Here is a 26,284-nt window from a genome sequence, read left to right on the forward strand (position 1 = left end):
AAAAAAATTTTTTTTAAATAAATGAGTTAATGAATAAATGCTCTGCTCTCTGCCTGGCATGCTGTCCACCCGTCTGTTATGTGGTTGACAGTTTCTGTGTGACCTTTGATTTCATCGGTGTTTTTTTTTTTTAACACTTAAGTAACACCCTATTCCTCACCTCCTTTGCTCTCAACTTCACACTCCATCGCCTGCCGGGCGGGCAAGCTCCTGACCCTTCCCAAATGGCCCAGTTGACCCCTCCCGGTTTATCTTTCACTAATTTTACTCACTCCCATCCTGGGTTCCAGACTCTCACTTTATTTTTTTTTTTTAAGTAAGCTCTGCTTAAAAGAGCTTCGGCTCAATGACCCCAAGATCAAGAGTCGTCGCGGGCTCTAGGTAAGGTGCTGGCCAGGCGCCCCCAGGCTCTCACTTCTGAATGATCCAGCTTTCTCTTGCTGGCAAGAGTTGTTTCCTCTGGAATGCCATCTCTCCTATTCCTTCTAAACCTCCACCAAAATCTTTAAAAATGCAGGGACACCCGGGTGGCTCAGTCAGTTAAGTGTCTCTTGATCTCAGGGTCATGGGTTCAAGCCCAGTGTTGGGCTCTCCATGCTGGGCATGAATACTACTTAAAAAAAAAAAAAATCAGTCTGGGGGACGCCTGGGTGGCTCGGTTGATTAAGTGTCTGACTTCAGCTCAGGTCATGATCTCACGGCTCGTGAGTTCGAGCTCTGCACCAGGCGAGGTGCTAACAGCATGGAGCCTGGAGCCTGCTTCAGATTCTGGGGGTCTGGGGGGTCCCTCTGCCCCCTCCCCTGCTCGCTCTCTGTCTCTGTCTCCGTCTTTCTCTCAAATATAAAATAAAACATTAAAAAATAATAAAAAAAATTAAAAATCAGTTTGGGCATCAATCTGCCCAGCCTTCCCTGGTCCCCAGTTTGAGCTAAGGGTAGCCGCACTCCCCCCACCCGCCTCTACACTGCCTAGTGTTTCCACCATATGGCAGGTGTCCAGGATTGTGTATTCGTTACAAGGTCTGGAGCTGTGTATTAGTTTCCTATTGCCACTACAACAAAGTAACACAAACTTCATGGCTTAAAGCAGGAATGTATCATCTCGCAGTTCTGGAGGTCAAAAGTATAAAATGCGTCTTCCTTAGTTACGATCAAGATGTCTGCCGGGCTCCATTCCTTCTGGAAGTTCTAGGGGAGCATCTGTTTCCTTGTTTTTCCAGCTTCTGGAGGCGCCTGCATTCCTTGGCTGAGGGCCGCTTCCTCCAGCTTCAAAGCCAGGAGCACAGCTTTTTCAAAGATTTTAAAAATATTTATTTATATTTGAGAAAGAGAGAGAGAGAGAGAGAGAGAGAGAGAGATCATGAGCGGGGGAAGGGCAGAGAGAGAGGGAAACAGCATCCCAAGCAGCCTCACAAACCGAGAGATCATGACCTCAACCGACATCAAAAGTCGGACGCTTAACACCGACTCCCCGCCCCGCCCCCTGCCCCCAGCCACCCAGGTGCCCCATCAAACCCCTTACTCTCTTTTGTTGTCACATCTTCTCTGATTGAGTTCCCTGCCAGGACCTTTGTGATTACAGTGAGCCCACCACAAAAGCCGGGGATAATCTCCCCATCCCCAGAGCCTTAACGGTCACACAACTGCCAAATCTCTTTTACCACCTAAGGTCACGTTATTCACAAGTTCTGGTGATCAGAGCGTGAACATCTTTGTGCGGGGGGGGAGGGGGGGGGCGGGCTTAGGGGATGGGCGTTACTGTGCCCCAGCACAGGTTGTGTCTCTTTCCCCGACTGGAGGGCAGCAGGAAGTGGAGTGAGGCTCATCCCTGGGTACCCACCATCAACCAGCACAGGGCCAAGTCAAGAGTAAAAAATGTTTGCTGAATGAACATGGGAGTCAGGCCAGTGGTACGTGCTGAAACAAGAAAGCTGCCCACACTAGATCTTTGCCCCTGCTCCTGCTGAGAGCCCTCTGGTGTCCTCTCCAAGCCCTTCATGACTCCGCCCCTGCCTGCGTCCCTCGTCCTGTTTTCCATCCCACTTGCCCACCGTCTTTTTTCTTCAACCACGCTGGCCCAGTTTCAATTCTTGGAACACAACCGGCTCTTTTCCACCTTAGAGCTCTTGGTCATGCTGTTCCCCACACTATCAATTCCACCGGACTGATAGCTGAGTGAAGACCGAGAGAGTCTGTCTCATTTCTGATGTGTCCTCAGGACCCAGAACAAATTAGATGCTCAACAAATATTTGTGTTCTGTCGGGAGGACTGTCTGTGGAACGATCCTGGAGGCTCTCTCTGGAATTCCTGGCTATGAGCTGACTGGGACAGGGTCGCGACTTCAACTTCCTCCAAGGTCTGTACGTGATGTTTCCAGCAAGTCCTGGAAAGTGCTGGTGCCCAAGCTCGGACTGCATTTGCCACACTTCCAACACCACTGTTTCTCTCGACTCTATAAAGAGAGTAAGAGAGCTAGGAGGTGGGTGTCTTTCTAAGATTACAGCCCCCACAGTGTGGCAGCCTGAGCCCAGCCAAGCAGCCCTTGTCAGCAGACATCAAGAGAATGGGCTCGTGGTGCCAGGATGGCTCAGTAGGTCAAGCCTCCTGCTCTTGGTTTCAGCTTAGGTAGTGATCTCATGGTTCATGAGATCGAGCCCAGCATTGGGTTCTGCTGTGACAGTGGAGAGCCTGCTTAGGATTCTCTCTCTCTCTCTGTTCCTCCCAGTCTCTCTCCCTCAAAATAAAGAAATAAACATAAAAAAAAGGGAGAGAGAATGAACTTCTTTTTATTCACTGATGCTCTGCCTCTATTTCGTTTGTTTATTTATTTATTTGTTTATTTATTTTAACGCTCTGCTTTAAATCTCACTTTGTCTTACGCCCTTTGTTAATCTCCTGGCTCTCGCTCTGGGTCCCAGAAATGCAGTCATGTGCTTAAACACTCGTGGCCTGCCTCCCAGGAATAGAAGGTGCCTGACCTGCTGAGCACCAGGTTCCCGTCCCAGGTCGGTGATTTTTCCAAACTCAATTATGAATTAAGTTAAACACAGCCGACACGGTTCAGTGCATGTGCTATATCTCTGTGATGTCCCTTGATTTTTTTTTTTTTTCAGTGAAGTTTAAGTTCTTGAGATTTCTTGCGATGAGATTTCTTTCTGTTGTTAAATTTCCCACCATTTAGTCATACGCTTTTCTACTGATGGCCGTTCCCAGTTTTGAGCTGTGACACTCGATGTTGCAGTAAACGTGCTTACATCTCAAGCGCAAGTTTGACAGTTTCTCACGGGTATGTATCTTCCACCCACAACAGAGATCACTGGACCATGAAGATACCCTAATTTTTTTCTTGACCAGGTATCGCAAAAATGATTCCTCTGGGCACACGAACTCACTGCCAACAATTTTAAGCCATAACATCTTATTCTGAAACTGTTTAAGAACTTACAGAAATAGTACAGAGAGTCCCTTCGTACCCTACACCTAGCTTGCCCCTCAAACCCCACCATGTGGATGATATCTTAGGTAAATACAGTGCATTGTGGAAGCCAGAAATTGACATGGCTACCTTGTTTAATCAGGTACAGATCTGATTTGGAATTTTCCAGCATTTCTTTGGGTTTACATGCACTTTAAAAAATGTCTGGTATACAGTTCTATGAAACTTTATCAAATGTGAATATTCCAGTATCCATTGCTACAATCAGGATACAGAAATGTTTCATCCCTACAAGGGACACTCCCTCCTGTTACCCGCTACTAACAGCACGCTTCCCCAAACTTTAACCCCTTGACACCGCTGGTCTGTTCTCTCTCACCATTGTTACCAGATAGAGAATAGGTTCCAAACTCAGGTCCGGCCGCTCGCTGCTGCAAAACCAATACTCGATACACAAGTGATGGTGGGAAAGGGAAGTTTTTTTTATTCAGGAAGCAGGCAACCTGGGGAGCTGGTGGACTAATGTCTCAAAGACCATCTTCCCCGTATTTTTTTCTTTTTCATCACAGCAGTGATCTCGCGTACTCGGTGCGATCCATTAACATTTTTTTTTTTTAAATGTTTTAGTATTTATTTATTTTTGAGAGAGAGACAGAGTGTGAGCGGGGGACAGGCAGAGAGAAAGAGAGACACAGGATCCGAAGCAGCCTCCAGGTTCTGAGCTGTCAGCACAGAGCCTGACATGGGGCTTGAACTCATGAACTGTGAGATCATGGCCTGAGCCAAAGTCGGTTGCCTAACTGACTGAGCCACCCAGGCACCCCCCATTAACATTTTTATTCAGCAGTTTGTGTGTACTTGGAACCTCTGAGTCTGTGGAAGTCAGATCTTAATTGAATGTCGACAAGGCAAGAGAAGTGGACGGATTTGCTGTGGGTAAAGTTGGCCAGTCTCTGCCAGTTGACTTGAAGAATATAATTTACTACAGTTTGCAGCAGGTAGATGCCATTGAGGCTCCAAGAGGGAAAGCAATTGTACAAAGCAATACAGTCAGGCAGTGGCAAGAAGGGGCTGGGAACCCATCAGCCTGGCTCCAGGGTTCCTAAGAAGCAGTATAGCCTGGTTTCTAAAACTATAGTCTTGGGGCGCCTGGGTGGCTCAGTTGGTTGGGCGTCCAATTTTGGCTCAGGTCATGATCTTGCGGTTCGTGAGTTCGAGCCCCACATTGGGCTCTCTGCTGTCAGCTTGGAGCTCACTTCGGGTTCTCTTTCTCTCTGCCCCTCTCCCATGCGTTCTCTCTCTCTCTCTCTCTCTCTCAAAAATAAGCTATGATCTTTGGAAACAGCCAATTTGCAAGCCCTCATATCCCATGGCTCTCTGGGGCTGCTTCTCCCTCTGTAAACAGGGAGCAGTAGAACGTAGTTTGCAGACCTGTGGTGAGAAATTAGAAATGAAGTAAGGGGCACCTGGGTGGCTCAGTCGGTTGAGCGTCTGACTCTTGATTTGGGCTCAGGTCTTGATTTCCGACTTTGTGAAATCCAAACCTGCTTCCGGCTCTGCACTGACAGCGTGGAGCCTGCTTGGGATTCTCTCTCTCCCTCTCTGCTCCTACCCAGCTCGCTTACCCTATCTCTCTCTAAATAAATAAATTAACTTTTTTTTTTTTTTTTTTTTTTTTTTTTTTTTATGACGAAAGTAAAGCGTGGAGCTGGGGGCCTGGGCCACGACATGTGTTCTAGAAACATGAGTGGTTCTTATCTTTTCTATTACTATCTGGTCCCTCCCTCTGAACAATTCCTAAGGGTGGGCAGCTTTCTGAGCAAAAGAGTTGGGAGAAGGAGGAATAGGGACAGCCCCTAAGGGTGGAAGGTTGACAAGAAAAAAAGCCCTTCTTGGGGCGCTTGGCTGTCCCAGTCCATAGATCATGAGACTCTTGATCCCTGGGCCCTATATCTGGTACAGAGTTTACACAAGCAAAAAGAAAAAAAGCACCTCCCGTTATGTCAGGTGGTGAGAAGTCGCCCTCTGCGAGGTATGAAGCATTTCTGATCCCACCCCCTGCAAGGCGGAGCCAACGGTGCGCTCTTCCAATGGGGATGCTACATTTAAAAGACCTCCTCCTTTGCATTGGGACTGGAGGGGCGCGCAGGCCTAGTGGCCAATGAGAAGTGGCGTAGGGGCAACGGGGGGGGGGGAGGAGAAATGACCACGCCCCCTGTGGGCGGGGTGTCAGGCTTTCAATTTGCAACAAGAGGCGGCTGGACTTTGGGACTCAGCATTTTTGCGATGGCGCTGCGCTGGGGTATCGTGTCAGTCGGCCTTATCTCCAGCGACTTCACGACGGCGCTGCGGACGCTGCCTCGCTCCGAGCACCAGGTCCACACTCCCTCCGGAATCCTGTGGAAGAGCAGGCCGGGGAGCCGGGGCTCCTGGGTCCGAGGGAGGAGGGAGTTAGGGTTCCCTAGTCTTTTCTCCACTTCTGTCCGAAACTGGAGTTTCGTCCAGTTTGGGAGGGTTTTGTTCTGAGCTACTGTGAAGAGAAGAAATTTAGGTACTAAGGGGTCAAATAATCGCTTGTCCCAGATCTCTCTTTCCCAGGACCCGTGTCCAGCCTCCCTCACCTCCTTCCCCAGGACCGTACCTCCCCGCCTCCGCCCTGGGGGATATAGTTTTTCTTACCCGGGGCCTTCTCCATCACCTCTCTCCCAGCCACCTGCCCCGCGCCTGCGCCTTCCCCAGTCCCTCTAGTCTGACCCTAGCGCCCCTCCAGGTGGTGGCGGTAGCAGCCCGCGACCTGAGCCGGGCGAAGGAATTTGCGCGGAAACATGACATCCCCAAGGCCTATGGGTCCTATGAGGAGCTGGCCAAAGACCCGAATGTGGGTGAGTGACAAGGGCCTCCGAGGCCCCCGCGGCGCTGCCTCTCGCTAGGCTGCTCCGTAGGATAAGCGAGGCTCTGCGGGACGGGCCAATCCCTGTGTGCTTCTGGAAGGATCTGGGGCTGGCAGGCAGAACTGTAAGAACGGGCTTGGTCTGGGATTAGCGGCCTGGTATGAAATTGCATTTAGGGACCAGTCCAGGAGGGGCTTGAGTTTCTTTTTTTTTTTTTTTTTTAATTTTTTTTTCAACGTTTATTTTATTTTTGGGACAGAGAGAGACAGAGCATGAACGGGGGAGGGGCAGAGAGAGAGGGAGACACAGAATCGGAAACAGGCTCCAGGCTCTGAGCCATCAGCCCAGAGCCCGACGCGGGGCTCGAACTCACGGAGCGCGAGATCGTGACCTGGCTGAAGTCGGACGCTTAACCGACTGCGCCACCCAGGCGCCCCTAGGGGCTTGAGTTTCTAAGAGAGCCCTTTCAGGCTTTAAGTAAGCTCTGGGGCCAGGGCTGCTGTGTTCTGGAATGGCCTGGATGGAAAGGCAAGACAGTGTAGTTGCACAGCAGCCTGACCGGAGTTAAGCTGCCTCAGCTGGCACTGGCCTCTTCCGCTTGCCCTTCTCAGGTTCCTCATCTGTAAAACGGGCAAAACAATGGTATCTACCTCTTGGCGTAGAACTTTGCCCAAGGTCTTAGGATGTTGCGGGCGGGTCCTGGAAGTCCGGGGTGGGCAGGGCTTCTGATCTCTTGACCTTCTCCCTTCCAACTAGAGGTGGCCTACATTGGCACTCAGCATCCCCAGCACAAGGCCGCGGTGTTACTGTGCCTGGCAGCGGGCAAGGCCGTCCTGTGTGAGAAGCCCATGGGCGTGAACGCTGCGGAAGTTCGAGAAATGGTTGCCGAAGCCCGGTCCCGAGGTCTCTTCCTTATGGAGGTGAGGGTGCCACCTTCCAACCTCCGATGTAGCGCCTGTCGCCATTACTAAACATGCTTGCCAGTGGACGTTTTTGGAAGAAGACAAAGGCAGGGTTTGTCAAGAATTAAGTTGTCCACAAAGTGCACTGGGGTTGGTGTGTTTTCCCGGACGTGGCTGAGCGATGCCATGAAACCTACTAGCAACATCTATGAGGAGTGAGAGCCATTGCTTTTGGCCGTTAGCAAACATGGCGGCCTGAAAGATCTTTGCTCAGCTTTTCAAAGAGAGATGCCAGCCGTGAAAATGGCACAGAAGAGCAATGGGCTTACTTTCGGTGGATTTCCAAGGATAGTGGGCAGAAGGCCGAGGGCACACCTACCAACTCTCAAGGTCAAACTGCCTTTGTTTTCGCCCTTATCAGACACGGCTACTTACAGGGGCCATTTGACAGCTTGCAGAATGCCAGTAATTAAGATGGCTGCCAAATGGCAATGGATAGCGCCAGCAGTTAAGATGGCCGCCAAATGACCTCTAGAAGCTGTTTTCATGTTAAGGAGTCTCTTGGTTCTTGAATGCTACCTCGCTGTCGGTTCTGCCAGTAGTAGCAACGGCTGCCTGTTACCTCCCCAGGTTCTATCTAGCTGCCCTGTCCCCAGTATTGCTCCTAGTCTGCGAAGTTCCCTATGCCTCAGAAATAGACGGTCAAGATTTGATAGGGTTACTCAGGGCTTCTGGTTCTCACTGTGCCTGGACAGTGCTAAGATTCTGAATTTATTGCTTCCTCATTTTTATTAGCGCCTAATACATTTCAGATCCAACCCTAGGAGCCGGGGTTCATTAGGTGTGAGATACAGGCTCAGATTTCCACGAGCTGCAGATCTGCTACGGTCACAGAAGTGGGCTCTCCCAATGCCCAGTTGCACGGACTTTCGTGGATACAGCACCAGGCGGTTGACACAGCACGGGGGCACCAGCCCAGTGTAGGGGATAGTCAAGGAAGTTTCGTGCACGTAGGGGCTGACCTGAGCCTTAAAGGAAATGGGCCAGAGAGGAAAAGCAGAGTTAAGACTTAAAGAGGACAAGGATGGGCAGATTTCACCTATTTAGTGTGAACTTGACCTTGGACAGACTTTGGAGTCAGAGGACTCTAGACTTCTCACCAGTTCCTAGCTCTGTGATCTTGGGCAAGTAATTTGACCCAACCGGGCCTCAGTTTTCTCGGCTATAAAAGGGACATATGATAGCTACCTGGCAGGGAGATTGGGAGGAATCATTATGCAAAGTATGTGTCTTGCCCCTAATACATACTCTGTAAATGGGAATTGATATTGGGCATTGGGGAGCCATGGGCAGGGGTGGGACAGGGGCAACTCTAGTAGAAGGAAAGATGCCTCTGGGGCCAGGTCGGGGGTGGTCCGAACCAGGGGGGTGGGGGGGGGACAATGTACCACCACAGACTGGGTGGCTCACACAACAGAGATTTATTTCCTCCTACTTCTGGAGGCTAGAAGTCTAGAAGAAGTCAGAGGCTAGAAGATATCAGGACAGTTAGTTTTTCCTGAAGCCTCTCTCCTTGGCTCGTTGATGGCCGTCTTCTCCTTGTGTCTAAATGTGGCCTTCCCCATGTGTGTCGCCGTCCTAACCTCTTCCTGTTGGATTAGGGCCCACCGTGATGACCTCATTCCCACTTAATTACTTCTTTAAGACCTGGTCTCTGGATACATTCACCTTGGGAGGTCCTGGGGGGTTAGGACCTCAACATGAATTGGGCGGGGGGCACAGTTGAGTCTATAACATTGGGGGACTGGAGTAATGGTCCAGATGAGAAAAGATAAGGCTAGAGCTGCTCCTATGGGAATGGAGAGGCGAGGTGGAGCCAGGGAGAGTTAGGGGCACAACTTGGGGACTGATGAGTTGTGCAAGGAAGGGGGAGGGGTCTTGTTTGGATAGTGGGGAGGAGCGGGGACCCTCTCAAGATTGGGCTGCAGAAGGGAGAGGAACTGGTTGGTTAATTCCTGGGTCCTGACGCCCTTCCTTTCTTTTCAATGGTCTTGCTCTCTCCCTCTGTGGTGTGCAGGCCATCTGGACCCGCTTCTTTCCTGCTACCGAAGCTCTGAGGTCCACTCTGTCTCAGGGAACTCTGGGGGAACTCCGGGTGGCTCGGGCAGAATTTGGGAAGGACCTCACCCACCTCACCCGGGCTTTAGACTGGGCCCAGGCTGGTGGTGGCCTACTGGACATCGGCATCTACTGTATCCAGTTCATCTCTATGGTCTTTGGTGGGCAGAAGCCAGAGAAGATTGTAGCCATGGGAAGGCGCCATGAAACAGGTACCGTCTATCCCAGACTATACAATGGTGGTAAGAGTCATCCTCTCTCGCTGGGAGCCCTGAGCCGGGAATAAGTCTCCTGGCCCATGAAAATCAGGTTAGACGGCTGGAGGAACTTTCTTCCTGACGTCAAAGAGGATCAGAGTTGAGAGTGTGGGCAGGCTCTGCACTGGGAATTGCTGTGTGATCTTAGCCAAGGGACTCAACGGCTCTGAGTCCTGGTTACTGGTCAAATGTCGACAATAGGGTGGTCGTAGAGGCGCCCGGCTGGCTCAGTCGGTAGAGCATGCAACTCTTGATCTCGAGGTCTTGGGCTTGAGACTCGTGTTGGGAGTGGAGAAGGAAGGAAGGGAGGAAGGAAGATAATACTAGGGTTGTCATAAAGAGTTCATTAACGAAGTCTTTTCAGCTAGCTGGTCCGGCCTCGTGCACGCTGTCGGTGCAACAAACAGAAGGCAGGGCGCAGCGTGCAAGCATTTGTCAAACTTTCGTTTTGTCCCTTGTTTGCTACTGTTCCATGGCCCAACGTCACCTGATTTCAGAGGTGAGCCAATAGACTATACCTCCTGATGGACGGAGCTACAAAGTCCTACTGCAGAGGGGCCCTCACAGGGTAAGCAGAGGAATTCTGTGGCCATCTTTGCAAACAGTACCCCAGGAGGCAATGACTAACCAGGAAAATATATATGGGTGAAGGTCACACCCTAGAAAACCTTCTCAGGCTAGTGTCTGGCCAACTTTTAGGCTAACTAGTAGCTCTAAAAACAGATTCTATTCATCAGGGCGCCTGGGTGGCTCAGTCAGTTAAGCGTCCAACTCTTGGTTTTGGCTCGGGTCACGATCTCACGGTTCGCGCGTTCAAACCCCACGCAGGGCTCTGTGCTAACAGTGTGAAGCTGCTTGGGATTCTCTCTCTCCCTTTCTCTCCACCCCTCCCCTGCTCAGGCTCTCTGTCTCTCTCAAAATAAATAAATAAAGTTAAACACAATAATTTAAAAATAAGGGTGCTTGGGTGGCTCTGTTGGTGAAGTGTCCGACTTCAGCTCAGGTCATGATCTCATGGCTCGTGAGTTTGAGCCCCACATCACATCTGTGCCGACAGCTCAGAGCCTGGAGCCTGCTTCGGATTCTGCCTCTGTCTCTCTCTCTGCCCCTCCCATGCTCTCTCTCTCTCTCTCTCTCTCTTTCAAATATAAACATTAAAAAAATTTTTTTACAGAATCTACAAATAAATAAATGACAGATTCCTTTTATCAAGTGCGTCTTCTGCATTAGGGTTATTATAAGGATGATCCCCCTGAGATAGATATATTATAGTTACCCTCATTTTGCTGATGAGGACACTTGAGTTGCAGACAGGGACAGTGACTTATCCAGGCTCACAGAGTCGATCCAGCATAAGGACTTGGGCTTATCTGGAACCAAAGAGAATTAGGTCAGTAGGTTCTTCCGTCTATGGCGTGCGTGATGTGTTCCCGAACCAGGCTGCTACTCCACAAGCTGTATTTAATTTTCAACTAATGCTTATGTAGCACTTACTGTAATCTAAATAGCATTCTAAGTGCTTTGTGCATTTTACGTCATTTAATGTCATACCTGTAATAACTTGGATGAGACAGTTTCAATTATCCCCATTTTATTTAAAAAATTTTGGGGGCGCCTGGATGGCTCAGTCGGTTAAGCATCCGACTTCAGCTCAGGTCATGATCTCACACTCTGTGAGTTCGAGCCCCGCGTCAGGCTCTGTGGTGACAGCTCGGAGCCTGGAGCCGGCTTCAGATTCTGTGTCTCCCTCTCTCTGTGCCCCTCCCCTGCTCATGCTCTGTCTCTCTCTGTCTCAAAAATAAATAAAAACTTTAAAAAATAAAATTTTTTATTTTTTTAAGTTTATTTATTTATTTTGAGACAGCGAGTAAGTGGGGGAGGGGCAGAGAGAGAGGGAGAGAGAGAGAGTCCCCAGCAGGCTCCACGCTGACGGTGTGGAGGCTTGAACTCACAATCCGGGAGATCATGACCTGAGCCAAAATCAAGAGTTGGACGCTTAACCGACTGAGCTACCCAGGTGCCCCCCTCTATTAACCCCATTTTATTTTATTTTAAAATATTTTTAAGTGTTTATTTTTGAGAGAGAGAGCGCGCACGCACATTGGTGGGGGAGGGGCAGAGAGAGAGTCAGAGAATCCAAAGCAGACTCCACGCTGTCAGTGCAAAGCCCTAGGTGGGGCTTGAACCCACGAACTGTGACGTCATGACCTGAGCCGAAGTCCCACGCTCAACCAGCTGAGCCCCCCACGCGCCCCAATTATCCCCATTTTAGAGCCGAAGATACGGATTCTCCCAAACCTATACAACGGGTATTTGCAGAGGATGATGTCGAGGCTCTGATACGTTAAGTCTCCGCCCCTCTCTTTTTCTTTTATTTTGGTAACAGCTTTCCTGAGATAGAATTCGCACACCGTAGAATTTATCCATTCCAAATGTAGAACTCCATGGCGTTAGTATATCCACAGAGTTGTGCAGTTAACAGGATCCATTTTAGAATATTCTCATCACTCCAAAAAAAAAAAAAACAAAAAAAAACAAAAAACCACCCAAAAACCTATCCCCACAGTCAGTCCTCCCATGGCCCTGAGCCCTAAGCGGGCAGTGATCTCCTCCCTGTCTCGGGGTCCGCCCAGTCTTGCACACTTCACACAAGTGGAGCCCGACAGCAGGCCAACTTTTATGTCTGGCTTCTGTCACTTCGCCTGGTGCTTTTTCGCGGCTGCGTTAGAGATGAGACCTCTTGCCCAGGGCGCCCTAGGCAGGCTCTGAGGCCAGGCCTTCTCCCGTGCTGTGCCTTCCGCAGGGGTGGACGACACCGTCACTGTGCTCCTCCAGTACCCAGGAGGGGTCCACGGCAGCTTTACCTGCAGCATCACTGCTGAGCTCTCCAATGTGAACTCTGTGAGCGGTACCAAGGGCATGGCCCAGGTGAGGCGGGACTGGCCGAGCCAGTGGGGACTGGTCCCAAGTGCTGGGAACTGGGAACCGGGAACCGTGGCCCCTGGCAACAGGAGTGGGCCTGCTCTGGTTGCTGGAGCTGACTGTGGGCCGAATTGGCCTTTCCCCCCAGCACTGCTGAGGAATCCATCCTTGACCACCAGGCTTTGGGATGGGTTTGGCTCTCCGGGCTCCTTCCTGACCGTGAACTTAGTCCGTCAGAAACCCTTAGGCCTGAGGAGAAACCGTTATCGACCGTGCTTAGAGGGCAGCTGTGGCCTTTGGGATTGCTTCCAGGACGGGATCTGCGCCTGACCAAAGAGCGGCTTCGTTGGGCTTCGTGGGGCCCTGTCGCTAGAAAGAAATCCTGTTCTTAGCAGAAGAGTTTGGGCCTTGCCCCAGACTTGAACTGCCAAATTTGGACCTTGCCCTGGCCACATCTCTATTTCCAGTTTGGCCTAGACTTGGGTATGGAAATGATGGAGGCTTCCCAGGGCTCTGGGGCCAAAAACTCAAGTCACCTAGGAGATAAGAAGGTGCTGGATTGTCTAAGTCTCCTCCTCGAAAAGGGGATTCACACACAGATAAGCTGTCTTCACTGGGCCTAAGCATCAGGTGAGAGAGGGGTTTGCCCCGGGGGAGATGAACAGACAGGCTTCTAGTGGGACAGTCATGCTGTTGAACAAACCCCCCAGTGAGGGGGTAGGGGGGCAGGCCCTCCTGAGGTTGGAGGGTAACCAACCTCTAGCCGCCAGGCGTGAGAGGGAGGCCCCTAAGCATCATTAGGCTGGAGCCCCCCAGGCAGCCACCTCTTATCTGTCCCCAGATCTTCAGCCCCTGCTGGTGCCCAACAGAGCTGGTGGTGAAGGGAGAGCATAAGGAGTTTGCGCTGCCCCCAGCTCCAGGCAAGGAGTTCAACTTTACACATGGAGTGGGCATGACTTACGAGGCCAAGCATGTCCGGGAGTGCCTACGAAAGGGTAAGGATGTGGAAGAGGGGTGAGAGGGTGGCAGGGCGGAGAGAGGCAAGCCTGGTAGGGGAGTGGGCCACTCCTCACCCCTTGGCCACTCTCAATAGCTGTCTGGAACTACACCTCCCAGGATCCCCTGGGGGCATCCATCTGCACAACCCATGTATTACTTTTGTGCCTCATGGGATTCTGGGGATGGTAGTTCTTTCGATCTTTGAGGCGTGCATAGGAGGGGTCCCTAACTGTCCTCTCCCCCAGGCCTGAAGGAGAGTCCTGTGATTCCCCTGGCGGAAAGTGAACTCCTGGCTGACATCCTTGAGGAAGCAAGGAAGGCCATTGGGGTCACCTTCCCCCAAGACAAATGCTGATGCATGCCCCGAATAAATAAAGGCATGGTTGCCACAGAAATCTTAGCAATGGTGGTTTGGTGGGAGCTGGAGCAAGCCGACCCATCAAGGGGGTCACTAGTGAGTAAACTTGCTAGAAGGATGTGGGGAAGGGGAGGAAGGCAGAGTCAGGACCACATTTCTCACAAGTGTTTGGAGCAGACACCTGTGGGCAGAGCCTTGGTTTGCCTAGCATAGACTCTGCGACCTTGGGCAAGGAAGAGCGGGTGGGTAGGAGGTGTCCCCAGCTGCACTCTGCCGCAGCTCCTCCCTGCCCCCGTCTTCTCGTCGGTAAAGAAGAGACATACTACCAGCCACACTCTGGGGAGGAATAAATGCGATAGTATACGAACAGCCTCCAGCATCCAGTAGGTTCTCAAAAAATGTTAACTGATGGGGGCGCCTGAGTGGCTCAAGCAGTTGAGCGTCCGACTTCGGCTCGGGTCATGATCTCACAGCTGGTGGGTTCGAGCCCCACGTTGGGCCCTGTGCTGACCGCTCAGAGCCTGGAGCCTGCTTCGGATTCTGTGTCTCCCTCTTTCTCTGCCCCTCCCCCGCTCATGCTTTGTCCCTCTCTCTCTCTCTCTCTCAATAATGAATAAACGTTAAAAAAAAAAAAAAGCTCCCTAACACATAAACAACATACATAACCTCGTGAAATTCATTGGCAACAACTAGTCACATGACCTTGGTGAGTCACAGAGAGTCCAGGAAGTTCAATTCTGCCAGGTTCTAGAAGATTGAGATGGATACGTTGGGTTTGCACGAATAATTCTCACTGTGGGCAAACGAGAGGGACTAGATGTCAATCAAATGCGTTTTCTATTCCAAGTCTCTTTACACATCATTCAGGTATCACTACATTGGCTTCAGCCCTCTGTTTGCTTGGTTTCAATCTTTTGTGTGGCAAACCCTGCTAGGTGTCCCTTCAATCATGGACGATAGGAACGATTTCACTGGACATATGGCTGCCCAGCTAAAGACTACATTTCCCAGGCTCCCTTGCAACTAAGTCTTACCACGTGAATGGGTTCTGGCCAATGGGATGTGTGCAGCATCTGCGTTATGGCCTTTTTTAGGCAAAGAGGATGGCCTCCCTTTCAACCTCTCCCTTCTTGGGACTGGAGTAGAGCTGTGTCGGGCATTGGCGTGTCCTCTTCCCCCGCGAGATGGAAACCACGTGTTGCAGATGGTGGACCCACAAGCTAGAAGGCTAGAAGAAAAACACAATTATGGAGGTAGGCAGGCCTTGAGATCCGCAGGGCAAGTTGGTGAACTGGAGACCCAGGAGGGCCGATGTTTAGTTCCAGTCCGAGTCCAAAGGCCTGAGTACCAGGACAGTTGATGGTGTAGGTCTCATCAGAAGGCGGGCAGCTGGAAATGCAGGAAGGGCTGATGTTTCAGTGGGAGTCTGGATGCAGGAAAAAAAGCCCATGTCCCAGGTCGAAGGCAATCAGGCCGAAAGAATTCTTCCTCCCTCTGAGGAGGATGGGCCTTTCATCTCATCGGATGGGGTCGCCCACAGCAGGGAGCCTAGTCTGCTTTACCAAGTCACCAATTTAAATGTTAATCGCACCCGAAACACCCGGAGAATGTTCGACCAGATATCTGGGCGCCCTGTGGCCCAGTCAAGTTGACAGAGAAAATGAAGCAGGCAGTCCCTGACACCGGAAATTCACTCCCTGTTAATGTCACCAGGGATTGCATACTCTCTCGGACTGTTACACAAGAGGTCAATCAACTTCACTGTTATTTAAGCCACTCTTACATTAGCCATTGCTAGAGCAGCTGAATTGGGGTGCCACTTCCCAGTTTCCAAAGATATGTCCTGTCCCTGCTTACTTCCCCCGTTAAGAGTTGGAGTCTGCTTGATCTCAGCTTAGGTCTCGATCTCAGGGTCAAGCCCTGCATTGGGCTCTGCGCTGGGCGTGGAGTCTACTTAAAAAAAAAAAGAGAGAGAGAGAGAGAGAGAGAGAGAGAGAGAGAGAGTTGGAGTCTAGTTCCTCTTCCCTGAAAATGGAGGGTTCTCATGACTCACTCGTAACCCTTGCCACACGGATGCTCCATGACTTGCGAGGCTGGTGGGAAACGTAGTGCAATTTCTTCCTTGTTCACAGAAACACTTTTAAAAAAGTTTTTTTTTTTTTTTTTAATGCTTACTTATTTTTGAGAGAGAAAGACAGAGGTGGGGGAGGGGCAGACAGAGAGGGAGACACAGAATCCGAAGCAGGCTCCAGGCTCTGAGCTGTCAGCACAGAGCCCGACACGGGGCTCGAACTCATGAACCACGAGATCATGACCTGAGATGAAGTCGGACGCTTAACCCAGGCACCCTGAAGCTGCAGTGACTCATGAGTTAACTTTGGAAATCACACTGTCATTTCCACAATACCCTACTGGCCACACTGGTTAGCCCTATTCAGTGTGGGAGGGCCCTACACAGGGGCATGAATATACCTGGGGACTACAGTCATTGGGGACCATCTTGGAAGAGGGTTTCACAGTTCCAAAGTAGCATCCTTGTTATTATAAACAGTTTTGACTTCAGAACTAGCTAAAAAGTTTTCCGGGCCCCTGGGTGGCTCAGTTAGTTAAGCATCCCAACTCTTGATTTTGGCTCCGGTCAGGATTGCCAAGTTGTGGGATCAAGCCCTTCATGGAGCCTGCTTGAGATTCTCTCCCTCTCCCTCTGCCCCTCCCCCACTCGTGCTCTCACCTTCTCAAAAAAATAAAATAAAAAGTTTTCTCCCTCCTGCTCAAAGGCTGCACTGTTGAGAGGTGGGCATCAAAAAGCCCTTTCTTCTTTTCTCTGTAATTAAGGCAAAGGGAGGGCTCATTCATTGGGCGGAAATAACAGGCAAAGATAAAGCTGGCTTCAAAGTTAACAGGAAACACTTTCCCCCAAGGACATGCTTTCTTACAGAGAAACTTTGTTCCCTAGAATCCGCTCCCTCAGTAAAAATGAAACATCCCACTCTTGCCTGTGGGCATTTGAAACAGAGTAGCAGCCTCAATTTCCAATCCTGGTGCAGAGCCTCACACAACGGGTTTAGGGACCACTCCATGTCTAGATTCACCTCGTAGTTTCCAAGGACACGAGCACCCGGTTCCTCTTCACAGTCTGCACCTGGTGTTGCCTTACCCTTCCTGCAGATCCTGTGAGAACTCTACCTTTTCCTTCGTCAAAATGCTCCATGGTTTCTCTCTTGTGTGGTCTCCATCATCGCAATGGGTCAATAAACTTGACTTTGTCACACTCTGTTCCTGGCGGTGTTGGGCTGATGTACTAGGGCTCCTATAATCTTCTATTGCTATGGCTCCCAGCCACCCTTGGGACAGAGACCCCTTCTCTTGTATGCTCCCCCCACTTCATTATCTGACCCCGACCTATTTTCTAATCCGAATTCTCTTGTCCTCTTCTTTTAAGAGGAAATACCATTTCTACGCAGTAAAGTGCACATTGCATACGCACAGTTCCATGAATTTTTCAACACGTGTATCCCCGAGTAGTCATCATCTCGATCAAGATACAGCATCTTCCAGGCACCCCGGGTGCCTGTCTTGGGGCCCCTCCCTGCTCATACCCTGCCAATCTGCTACCACAGGTTAGTTTTGCCATTTTTTGAACTTCATATTCCTTGTCACAAAAACAGCTCACAGACTCTAATCGTCTAAAACGTCCTGCCTCAATGAGTGAGATTTTGGGCCTCCGATGTTGCTTCTGCCCTGGGAGGGTCTTAAAGTCACCTGAAACTTCTAAAAATACTGCATGAATGAATGAATGAATGAATGAACGAAAGTTACAGCTGCGATTGAATGAGTGGCGGGTGGAAGGGCGCCACGACGGGTTCTTACCTGTAGGTGCAGATTAGATAGTCACGTGATAGGGGCCCGGCCTCCCCAAGCAGGTGAGGCAGGTGCCGTCACGTGACCCAACAGCCCTGCGGGGCGACAGCCTGCGGGCCGCCATTTTGCGGGGCGGTCACGTGAGAGCACGCACGTTCAGCGGGGCGCTCACGTGACCAGGGGCGTGCTGCGGCCGCCCGGGCGGACCCGGCGAGAGGCGGCGGCGGGAGCGGCGGTGATGGACGGGTCCGGGGAGCAGCCCAGAGGCGGGGGTGAGGCGGGAGGCAGACGGGCGGGAGGAGGGCGAGCCCCCTCGCCGGCCGGCCCCACGATCCCTCCTGCCGGTCTTGGGGCCGTGCGATCTCCAAGCACTCCGGGGCAGAAACTCCCGGATCGGGCGCTGCCAGCTTCCAGCCCCCTCCCTCCCCGGGGGTTCCCGGCTCTCTGGCCTCCGCGTCCCGATGCCTTTCTGCCTGGCGCTCTCGGACCCCCGAGAAGCTGGAGACCCCAGAATCCCAAGCCCCGGGGCAGGCCCGGGCTTGTCGCCGGCACCACTTCCTGGTGGGAGGGGCGGGTCTCTCCTCTGCCCCCTCAGGCCAGGGGTCTGGATGCATGAAGTGTTCCCTCAACCTCCTCCGCCGGAAGAACGCAGGATACTGGCCGAGGCTCCCTGCCTTTATCTCCACCAGGGACTCAGCTGCCCAGGCCCCTAGGCACTGTATCTACCAGGGACCCAGAAATGCAGGACCCCCTAGTGCTGTCCTCCCTCAGAGATCATGAGCCACCCTAGTTCCCTGAATCCCCTAGGACCCAAGAGTCCAGGCACGTCTTCCCTCCTTTCTCCTCTAGGGCCCACCAGCTCTGAGCAGATCATGAAGACAGGGGCCCTTTTGCTTCAGGGGTGAGTCTGAGGTGTGATTATTGCCGAGCGGATTGGAGGAGTGATGCCCCATTCTGATTCTGCACCCTCCACACTCCATTCCCACTCTAGTTTCATCCAAGATCGAGCAGGGCGAATGGGGGGAGAGACGCCGGAGCTGGCCCTGGAGCAGGTGCCCCAGGATGCGTCCACCAAGAAGCTGAGCGAGTGTCTCAAGCGCATCGGAGATGAACTGGACAGTAACATGGAATTGCAGAGGTGTGGCCCCTGGGCCCCAGGAATCCAGCCACTGGTCCCCTTCTCCCTCACGTCCCCAGAGCCCCGGCTCTCAGGCCCCTCTTCCCCTGGGCCTGGAGTTCGGATCCACAGTCTGCTACTCCCTCAGACCCAGGCGTCCAGGGCCCCACCACTCTACCCAGCTCCCTGGCTGAGAAGCCCGCCCTTCCTCTAGGCTACTGAAACCCTCCCTCAGGGAGTCATTTTCCCCACTTTCCTGAATGTCCATCTCGTCCCTTTCCCCCACGTTGGCCCGTTCTTTTTCACGACAGCCTAACTTGGGCCTCGGCATCCTTGTCTTCGGTGTGAGGTGAATCCCAGAGTCTCCCCCACGCCCTGCCTGGTCTTCCCTCAGCAGCACTGGCTTTCCTCTTTCCTGCAGGATGATCGCAGCTGTGGACACAGACTCCCCCCGCGAGGTCTTTTTCCGAGTGGCAGCGGAGATGTTTTCCGATGGCAACTTCAACTGGGGCCGGGTCGTCGCCCTCTTCTACTTTGCCAGCAAACTGGTGCTCAAGGTGGGCGGCTGCCGGGCAGTGAGCCCCCAGGGATGCTCCGCTCAGACCTAGGAGGACCTGGGAGTCGTGAGGTCAACCCCTGTGGCAGCCCACTAAGCGCAAAGGGAACGGAGAGGGCTACGGGCTGGTTCGTTGGCTCCTTCAGTTACTCGTGCAGCAGACGTTTACTGGGCCTACTATGTGCCCGACCCAAGAAGCGGCACCCAACAAAGCAGGCTAGGTCCCTGCTCTCGTGGAGCCCACGATGCCTGATGAGTTTGGTGACGTAATTGTGCAAAGTGGTCGGGAAAGACTTCTGAGAGGGGATGACCTCAAAGCCAAAGTTGCAGCGATCTGTGAAGATTGGGGAAAAGGCATCCGATAGCGGGGCCCCGGCAAGTGCAAAGGCCTTGAGGCAGGACCAAGGCTGATGCGTTGAGGGCAGGGAGGAGGGGGAATGGGTGGGAAATGAGGGCAGATTGTGAGGGGTCCGCTGGGCCACTGCAAGGATGTCAGCTGTGCCCTGAGTGAGATGCGAGTGACTGGGTGGTTAGAAACAGGAGAGTGGGGTGACCTGACTTCTAAATCTAAAGGACTGCTCTAGCAAGCAAAATGTTAATTGTACAATCTAGGCTCCAGGTATGTGGCTATGCACTGTAAAATTCTCTTAACTTTTCTATCAGAAGTTTGTCGCGATAAAATATGGGGGAAGCAGAAGCCCGGCAATTTTTTTCTGGCCGTTGTGGGTAGAAAAGAAAGATTATGGGGCAAAACCTGGGAAATGTGGGAAGGGGGCACCTCTAATAGTCCTGCTGAATGATGACTAACCCTGACTCTGGTGGTTGCAGTGGAGATGGGGCGGGGGGGGGGGGGGGAGCAGATTTCTTAATGTGTTTGCCAGATTCGTGATGGGGCTTGAATGTTGGATATGAGGTGGACAACAGGGAAGAGACAGCCAGATAGAGGGTGGGAAAGGGAAGTTCAGGTTGTTGGAGAGTCATGGGCAGGGGGGGATGGCTAGTCCTACCTAGTGTGAAGGTCAGAAAACCCCTCTCTGGAGAATGACATCAGACCTGACATTAGAGCTTTGAGGGAGGAGTAAAAATTTGCTTGGTTAAAGCCTGTTTAGGTAGAAGAATCAGCATGTGCAAAGGTCCTGAGGCAGGGAAGAGTTGGTGGGAATGAAGATGTGGAAGAAGGTAAATGAGACACAGAAAAGAAGTGGAAAAATGGAATGCGATCAAGTCAGAGCCTTCATACAGGGCCTTGTGGGCTGAGCTATGCCTTTTGGTCTTTACCACCTGGGGAGCCACGGAAGGTATGTGAGCAGGGCAGTTGACAGTAAAAAGATCCAGTTAACAATTTACGAAGCTTGTTCTGATTATGAGTGGAAAAGAGACTGCAGTGGGGCAGGAGGGGAGGCAGAGTTGAGAAAGGCGTCGGGCCACTGTCCCGACAGTGAGGACAAGGCTCAATCCCTAAGGCCTGTTCCACTCCCTGCAGGCCCTGTGTACCAAGGTGCCCGAGCTGATCCGGACCATCATGGGCTGGACACTGGACTTCCTTCGAGAGCGGCTGCTGGGCTGGATCCAGGACCAGGGTGGTTGGGTGAGGCCCCTAACCTCCCCCCGCCCCTACTACTCTGAGACCCCTGAGTCCTCCTGAGCCCAACACAGTGTTGTCCTCCCTGACTCTGGATCATCAGATGGGGTCTATAATGCATTTCCTCACACGTCTGATCAATTCCTGACTCATCTGGTCGCCCCTGACCTCTCGGTGACCCCATGACCTCTCGGTGACCCCTGACCTCTCGGTGACCCCTGACCTAACTAGTATCTCCTGTTCTCCCTGGTGCCTCCACTTCCCCTGGAATCCGTCAAGTTTTTTGATAACCCTACGACCCCAACTCTTTAGTATCCATTAATCTTAGGCTTTTACCCCCACTCATGCCCTTTGACCTCTCCCAGGCCCCTCTCCCTCCCTGATTCCTCACATGCTGGCGCAGGGGCTCCCCCTTGGCCCAGCTGCTGAAGTGACTCGTGTACCTGTCTGCAGGACGGCCTCCTCTCCTACTTTGGGACACCCACGTGGCAGACAGTGACCATCTTTGTGGCCGGAGTGCTGACTGCGTCACTCACCATCTGGAAAAAGATGGGCTGAGGCCACCAGCTGCCTTGGACTGTGTCTTTTCTGCATAAATTATGGCATTTTTCCGGGAGGGGTGGGAAATGGGGGCCATGGGCATTTTTCTTACTTTTGTAATTATTGGGGGGGGGGATGTGGGGGAGGAGAGGTCTGGTGGGGGGCAATAAACCTCTTTCAGGCCTCACTTCGGAGTCTGAGTCACTGAGCCCTCTCCCTGGCTGTCACAGGAGACCAGACTTCATGTGCTGGCAAATCTTTTGAGGGAGCCTAGTGCCCTCTGGGTTAGTGAGGGATTAGGTCCCCGCTCTGCCCTCCAAAAGCCCACAATTGGGAGGGGACCGAAGATCACTTGCGTTGAGGTCTATGGTGGTGCTGTGTTCCAGGCAGCAGTGGGCAAGACCTCAGACAGGCAGTGGAGTCCAGGCTGTAGGACAGGGCAGCAGGCCCTGGGGAACTAGTCCTCGGAAGCTTCCACCATATGGGACCAGAGGAAGTCGCACACTTAGGTGGAGAATGGGGCGGGGCGGGGGGGGGGGAGGTGGCAGGACTCAGTGGACCAGGAGAGGACTCTAGAGCCCTGTGGGGAAGCTACCCGAGGTCAGAAGGCTGGGCCCAGAAGATCCAAGGGAGAGGTCAAGGCCTGAGTTTGTGCTGAGTGGCCGGAGAGGAGGGGACAAGGCTGGATGGGCTGGGGGGAGGGGGGGTCCCTCCCGGAGAACAGGCCCGGGTACAGATACTGCAAAATGACCTAGTAGATTGGACACAGAAGAGGAAATCAGAGATTGAAATCACTTAGTCACAGCGTCTGTTGTCCCTTCTCTCTGGGTCTTTCTGTCCTCTTGTCTCTGGGCCTCTTCCCCCATCCCCTGTCTACCCCTCACCCCCAAGATCTGGGTCCTTCTTCAGATCATCTTTGCCTCCCCCCTTCCTCTCCCTCTACCTGTGAGCAATTCCAAAGTCACCCCTCTCTGCAGGTGGGGCCTGGTGGAGGCTAAAGGTCTTTAGGTTGAGGTTTGAAATTTGGTGAATGAGTAACTCAGGCCCCATTGTGACTGTGTGCCTGGAGCACCTGCCCCTCCCCCACAGACTCTCCCCAGAGACACCAAGTCAGGGGAGAGCTGTCAGACAAGATAGGGAAGGGAGACTGAGTCACCGCCCAGAGAGGAGACAATATGGCCACAGGCCGGAGGAACTCGAAAAGACCGTAAGATGCAGAGACAAAGCACACTCGAGGTGGCACCCTGGGGGGAGGGGGCCAGACTTGGATCCCAGCCAGGCCTAGTTCCCGGGGTCCCCGCCAGTCAGCAGTCTGGCAGGATGTGAGGTCAGTCAGTGGCCCCACCCCGCCTCTCTGCCTGAGACCCTTACCGCTGAGTTCAGCATGACTCAGCACCGCTGCTCTCCTGGCCGCTGGCCCAGGGGCCCCTTGAGGACCCCAGATACCAGCCTGGTCCAGCGTCCCCTTGGTCAGAGGACACCTTGCCTGGGCTGCTTGGAGCGGGCCCCCTCTGCAAAGCAGGCCTCAGTAGCTTTAGCTCCCCTGCTCAGCCTGCCTGCTACCTCCATTAGGGCACTGCAATAGGTTCAAGTTCCTGTCTTTGTCTCCTCCCCCCCCCCACCCCCCACCCCCCATCAACTAGGACGGGGAGCTCCTTGAGGGCAGGTCCTGGTTGAGCCAATCTGCTTCCAGACACCAGCCTGGAACTGACACACTTAAAAAAACGTCCATTGGTCAAAGACACATCCCATCCACAGGTCCCCAGACCCTCCTTGGGTCCCTAGGATGCAGGGCTTCTCTTTGTGACTCTGAAGAAGCGCGTGTGAGGCAAGACAGGGACAAGAGAGACTGCTTCAGAGCCAAAGGGAATTTCAAGTCTGGCTGCCCTCAGAATAGTCTCCAGGAAATGCAGCCTCAGAGACACCCAAAGTTTGAGTGTCATTTCCCCAAGATATTCCAAGTGGCCCAATCATTCAAAGGCTCCAAAGGGCTCTCCAAGTCCTCCTACCTCTTAGAAAAGCCCCTACTAGGCTTCCAGAAATATCCCTCTCCCCTGTTACAGGGGGGGATTAAAGGGGGAGGATCCCAAGAACAATGTCCTTTTCATCTTGAAGATCACTTCATGAGCCTAAAGACCCCCAACCCTCTTAGGGGAAGATTCCAGAAAATATGAACTTCCATTGTCAGCTCTAGGGCTACAGAAATACCCAATCTTTTAGTGAACTCCAGGGCTCCAGGTCCCTCTCTCAACCCATCTATCAGAGAGATACCCCAAGATTCCAGAAGTTATCTCACCGCACCGACTTCCAAACTTCGTAATGATCCAGAGACCCCTTATCTTCCAGAGCAACCCCCAGTCATCTGGAGGTATCCACACCTCTGAGGAACCTCCAGGGCGCCAGAAAGATCCATGCTCTAAGACAACCCCAGAATCCAATCTACTTTCCTGAGACACTCCCAAGACCCCAGAATCATAATTTTCCAGGGCTCCCAGTGTCCCCATTAATCTTCCACCCACCAGAGAGACCCCCCCCCCCCAATCCCCTGACTGTCCAGAACCAGCCCCAGGACCCTTGCACCCCGTAACCTCCCCACCTCCACTTCCCCATTTCACAACAGCCTCGCGCACTGGCGCGTGACTTCCCCACCTCTGGGCGGGGGTCTGGGACTCCTATCAACTCGGATTGGTCAAGCGCGGGCTCCAAGCCCCGCCTCCCGACACCGCCGATTGGCCGACCGCTGTCCCTGAGCGCCCCACCTCCGCGGCCCCGCGCGCTATAAAAGAAGCCGCCCTGGCCACGGCCTTTTGCAGTGCGCCCGGCGGTCCTGCGGATCTGTCTCTTGCTTCAACAGTGTTTGGACGGAACAGACCCAGGGACGCCCCTTCTACCTGCCTCCGACCACCCTCCAACCTTTTTTCCAGTCGCCACCTTCGGAGCCATCTTCTTGCCCATCCTCTGCCTCCGGGACCAGCCAACAACCGATTTTGAACTTAGCTCCTCATTACCAACCAACCATGAGCTCCCAGATTCGTCAGAATTATTCCACCGAGGTGGAGGCCGCCGTCAACCGCCTGGTCAACATGCATCTGCGGGCCTCCTACACCTACCTCTCTCTGGTGAGGGTCCCCAGGACGCCCCCAGCCCAAGTTTCCCCCAAGTGCGCACCTCCGGCCCTCTGCGCACGCGCTGGCTTTCTTTGTCCCGTTGGGTAGTCGGGGGGCGGAGTCGGGGCGCCTGGCCGGCCTTTCTGCCCTGTAACCCGTGTGCGCGCCATCTCTTCCCGCAGGGCTTCTATTTCGACCGTGACGATGTGGCTCTGGAGGGCGTGGGCCACTTCTTCCGCGAGTTGGCTGAGGAGAAGCGGGAGGGCGCCGAGCGCCTCTTGAAGATGCAAAACCAGCGCGGCGGCCGCGCCCTCTTCCTGGACGTGCAGGTAAATAGTGCGCGGGCGGCGGACTACATATCCCAGCAGCCCGCGCGCGCGCGCGTAGCGGTTTAGGCACCGCGTGGGCTTCTGGGCGATTGTGTTCGCTTTTGTGCCGCTCGAAATGGAGGCGCCCCCGGGTTCCCAAAGCCGTAGGTGTCCACGCCGCAACGTGGTGTCGTCGCATGGGTGGTTGTGGGAGACTGGGGGTGATAAGATGCGAGATCTTAGACGGCTTTGCCACGTATGTAGCGAGTCCTGAGCCCTCTGTCATCTGTACAGAAGCCGTGCCAAGATGAGTGGGGTAAAACCCTGGACGCCATGGAAGCCGCCCTGCTTCTGGAGAAGAACTTGAACCAGGGCCTTTTGGATCTGCATGCCCTGGGTTCTGCCCGCGCAGACCCCCATGTGAGTACCCCCTTCATTCACATGTAATTGGGCACATTTCCTTTTGAGCCTCGTTTCCCCCTCCGTCGCAAAATACTGACTATATTTTCTCCTGTCCTGTCCCTCAGCTCTGTGACTTCCTGGAGAATCACTTTCTAGATGAGGAGGTGAAACTCATTAAGAAGATGGGCGACCATCTGACTAACCTCCGCAGGCTGTCCGGCCCCCAGGCCGAGCTGGGCGAGTATCTCTTCGAAAGACTCACCCTCAAGCACGACTAGAAGTCTCTGGAGCCCAGCAGCCTTCGAGAGGGTCCTTCGGGCATTCCCCCCAGATGTCAGGGCTTGTGCCTGAGTCTCTCCTTGCAGCCACTAGGCAGCTTTTAAACCAACCTGGAGCCTTCGCCCAAGCCGTGGACCAAATGAAAACAATAAAGCTTTTTTGCAGCAACTGGTGGTTTGGGGTGTGTGTGATATGAGGTGGTACCGATTTTCGCAAGGCTTCTAGCTGTTCCGCCCCCGCAGGGAGTGCTGTTGGCCCCATGTCTTTGCTGTTCTTCGCCAGATCTTCCCCAGGGGGTGGGGTGGGGTAGCAGGTTCTCTGCTTTGCTGGGTTGTCAACTGCCCCTCCTACAGGGGAGAGCCCAGACTCCCAAGGAGTCTAGCAAGACCTACTGTTGGTAGTTGGAAGGAGGCATTTAGAGACGATAAACAGTAACCAGAAACGGGCTCTGATGACTAATGTCCAGCAGCGGGCGCACAGAAAGTGCCAAGAGGTGCTGAGCTGGGGGTGTGGGGCTCAGCACAGATATGGGATGTGAAACTTAGGGCTAAATTCCCCAAACGGGGACTGGAGAAGCTTGAGGAGGATTAGCAGGCAGCTACTACTGGGTCCAAGCTACAAAACTATGACACCCCCCCCCCCCTTCCG

At 53.0% G+C, this 26,284-nt stretch overlaps 3 protein-coding genes and 1 long non-coding RNA gene across 6 annotated transcripts; 3 read left to right on the forward strand and 1 right to left on the reverse strand.

Moving 5' to 3' along the window:
• Positions 1-5,672: 5,672 nt before the first annotated feature.
• Positions 5,673-13,921, forward strand: DHDH (dihydrodiol dehydrogenase). Its single transcript, XM_047834593.1, has 7 exons — positions 5,673-5,813; positions 6,208-6,319; positions 7,085-7,248; positions 9,308-9,560; positions 12,409-12,533; positions 13,369-13,522; positions 13,772-13,921. The coding sequence occupies exons 1-7, from the start codon at positions 5,724-5,726 to the stop codon at positions 13,879-13,881; spliced, it is 1,008 nt and encodes a 335-aa protein (XP_047690549.1). The 5' UTR covers positions 5,673-5,723; the 3' UTR covers positions 13,882-13,921.
• Positions 5,854-24,843, reverse strand: LOC125152531 (uncharacterized). Of its 3 annotated transcripts, none has more exons than XR_007147240.1 (5): positions 24,709-24,843; positions 14,919-15,112; positions 14,546-14,677; positions 10,882-10,975; positions 5,854-5,967 (listed from the first exon to the last, which is right to left on the reverse strand). It is a non-coding gene; the product is annotated as an uncharacterized LOC125152531 (long non-coding RNA). The 3 variants fall into 3 exon arrangements; XR_007147239.1 differs by lacking the exon at positions 5,854-5,967 and adding an exon at positions 7,243-8,258; XR_007147238.1 differs by lacking the exon at positions 5,854-5,967 and adding an exon at positions 9,555-9,928.
• On the forward strand, positions 17,890-21,566 carry BAX (BCL2 associated X, apoptosis regulator). The gene is made up of 6 exons (XM_047834594.1): positions 17,890-18,017; positions 18,595-18,646; positions 18,737-18,883; positions 19,284-19,419; positions 20,902-21,006; positions 21,454-21,566. Exons 1-6 carry the CDS (start codon positions 17,984-17,986, stop codon positions 21,556-21,558), a joined length of 579 nt encoding a protein of 192 aa, XP_047690550.1. The 5' UTR covers positions 17,890-17,983; the 3' UTR covers positions 21,559-21,566.
• Positions 24,335-25,804, forward strand: FTL (ferritin light chain). Its single transcript, XM_047834595.1, has 4 exons — positions 24,335-24,659; positions 24,830-24,976; positions 25,250-25,375; positions 25,483-25,804. Exons 1-4 carry the CDS (start codon positions 24,558-24,560, stop codon positions 25,633-25,635), a joined length of 528 nt encoding a protein of 175 aa, XP_047690551.1. The 5' UTR covers positions 24,335-24,557; the 3' UTR covers positions 25,636-25,804.
• Positions 25,805-26,284: the final 480 nt, after the last annotated feature.

This window comes from Prionailurus viverrinus, chromosome E2 (genome assembly GCF_022837055.1).
Source record: "Prionailurus viverrinus isolate Anna chromosome E2, UM_Priviv_1.0, whole genome shotgun sequence".
Classification (NCBI taxonomy): Eukaryota; Metazoa; Chordata; class Mammalia; order Carnivora; family Felidae; genus Prionailurus; species Prionailurus viverrinus.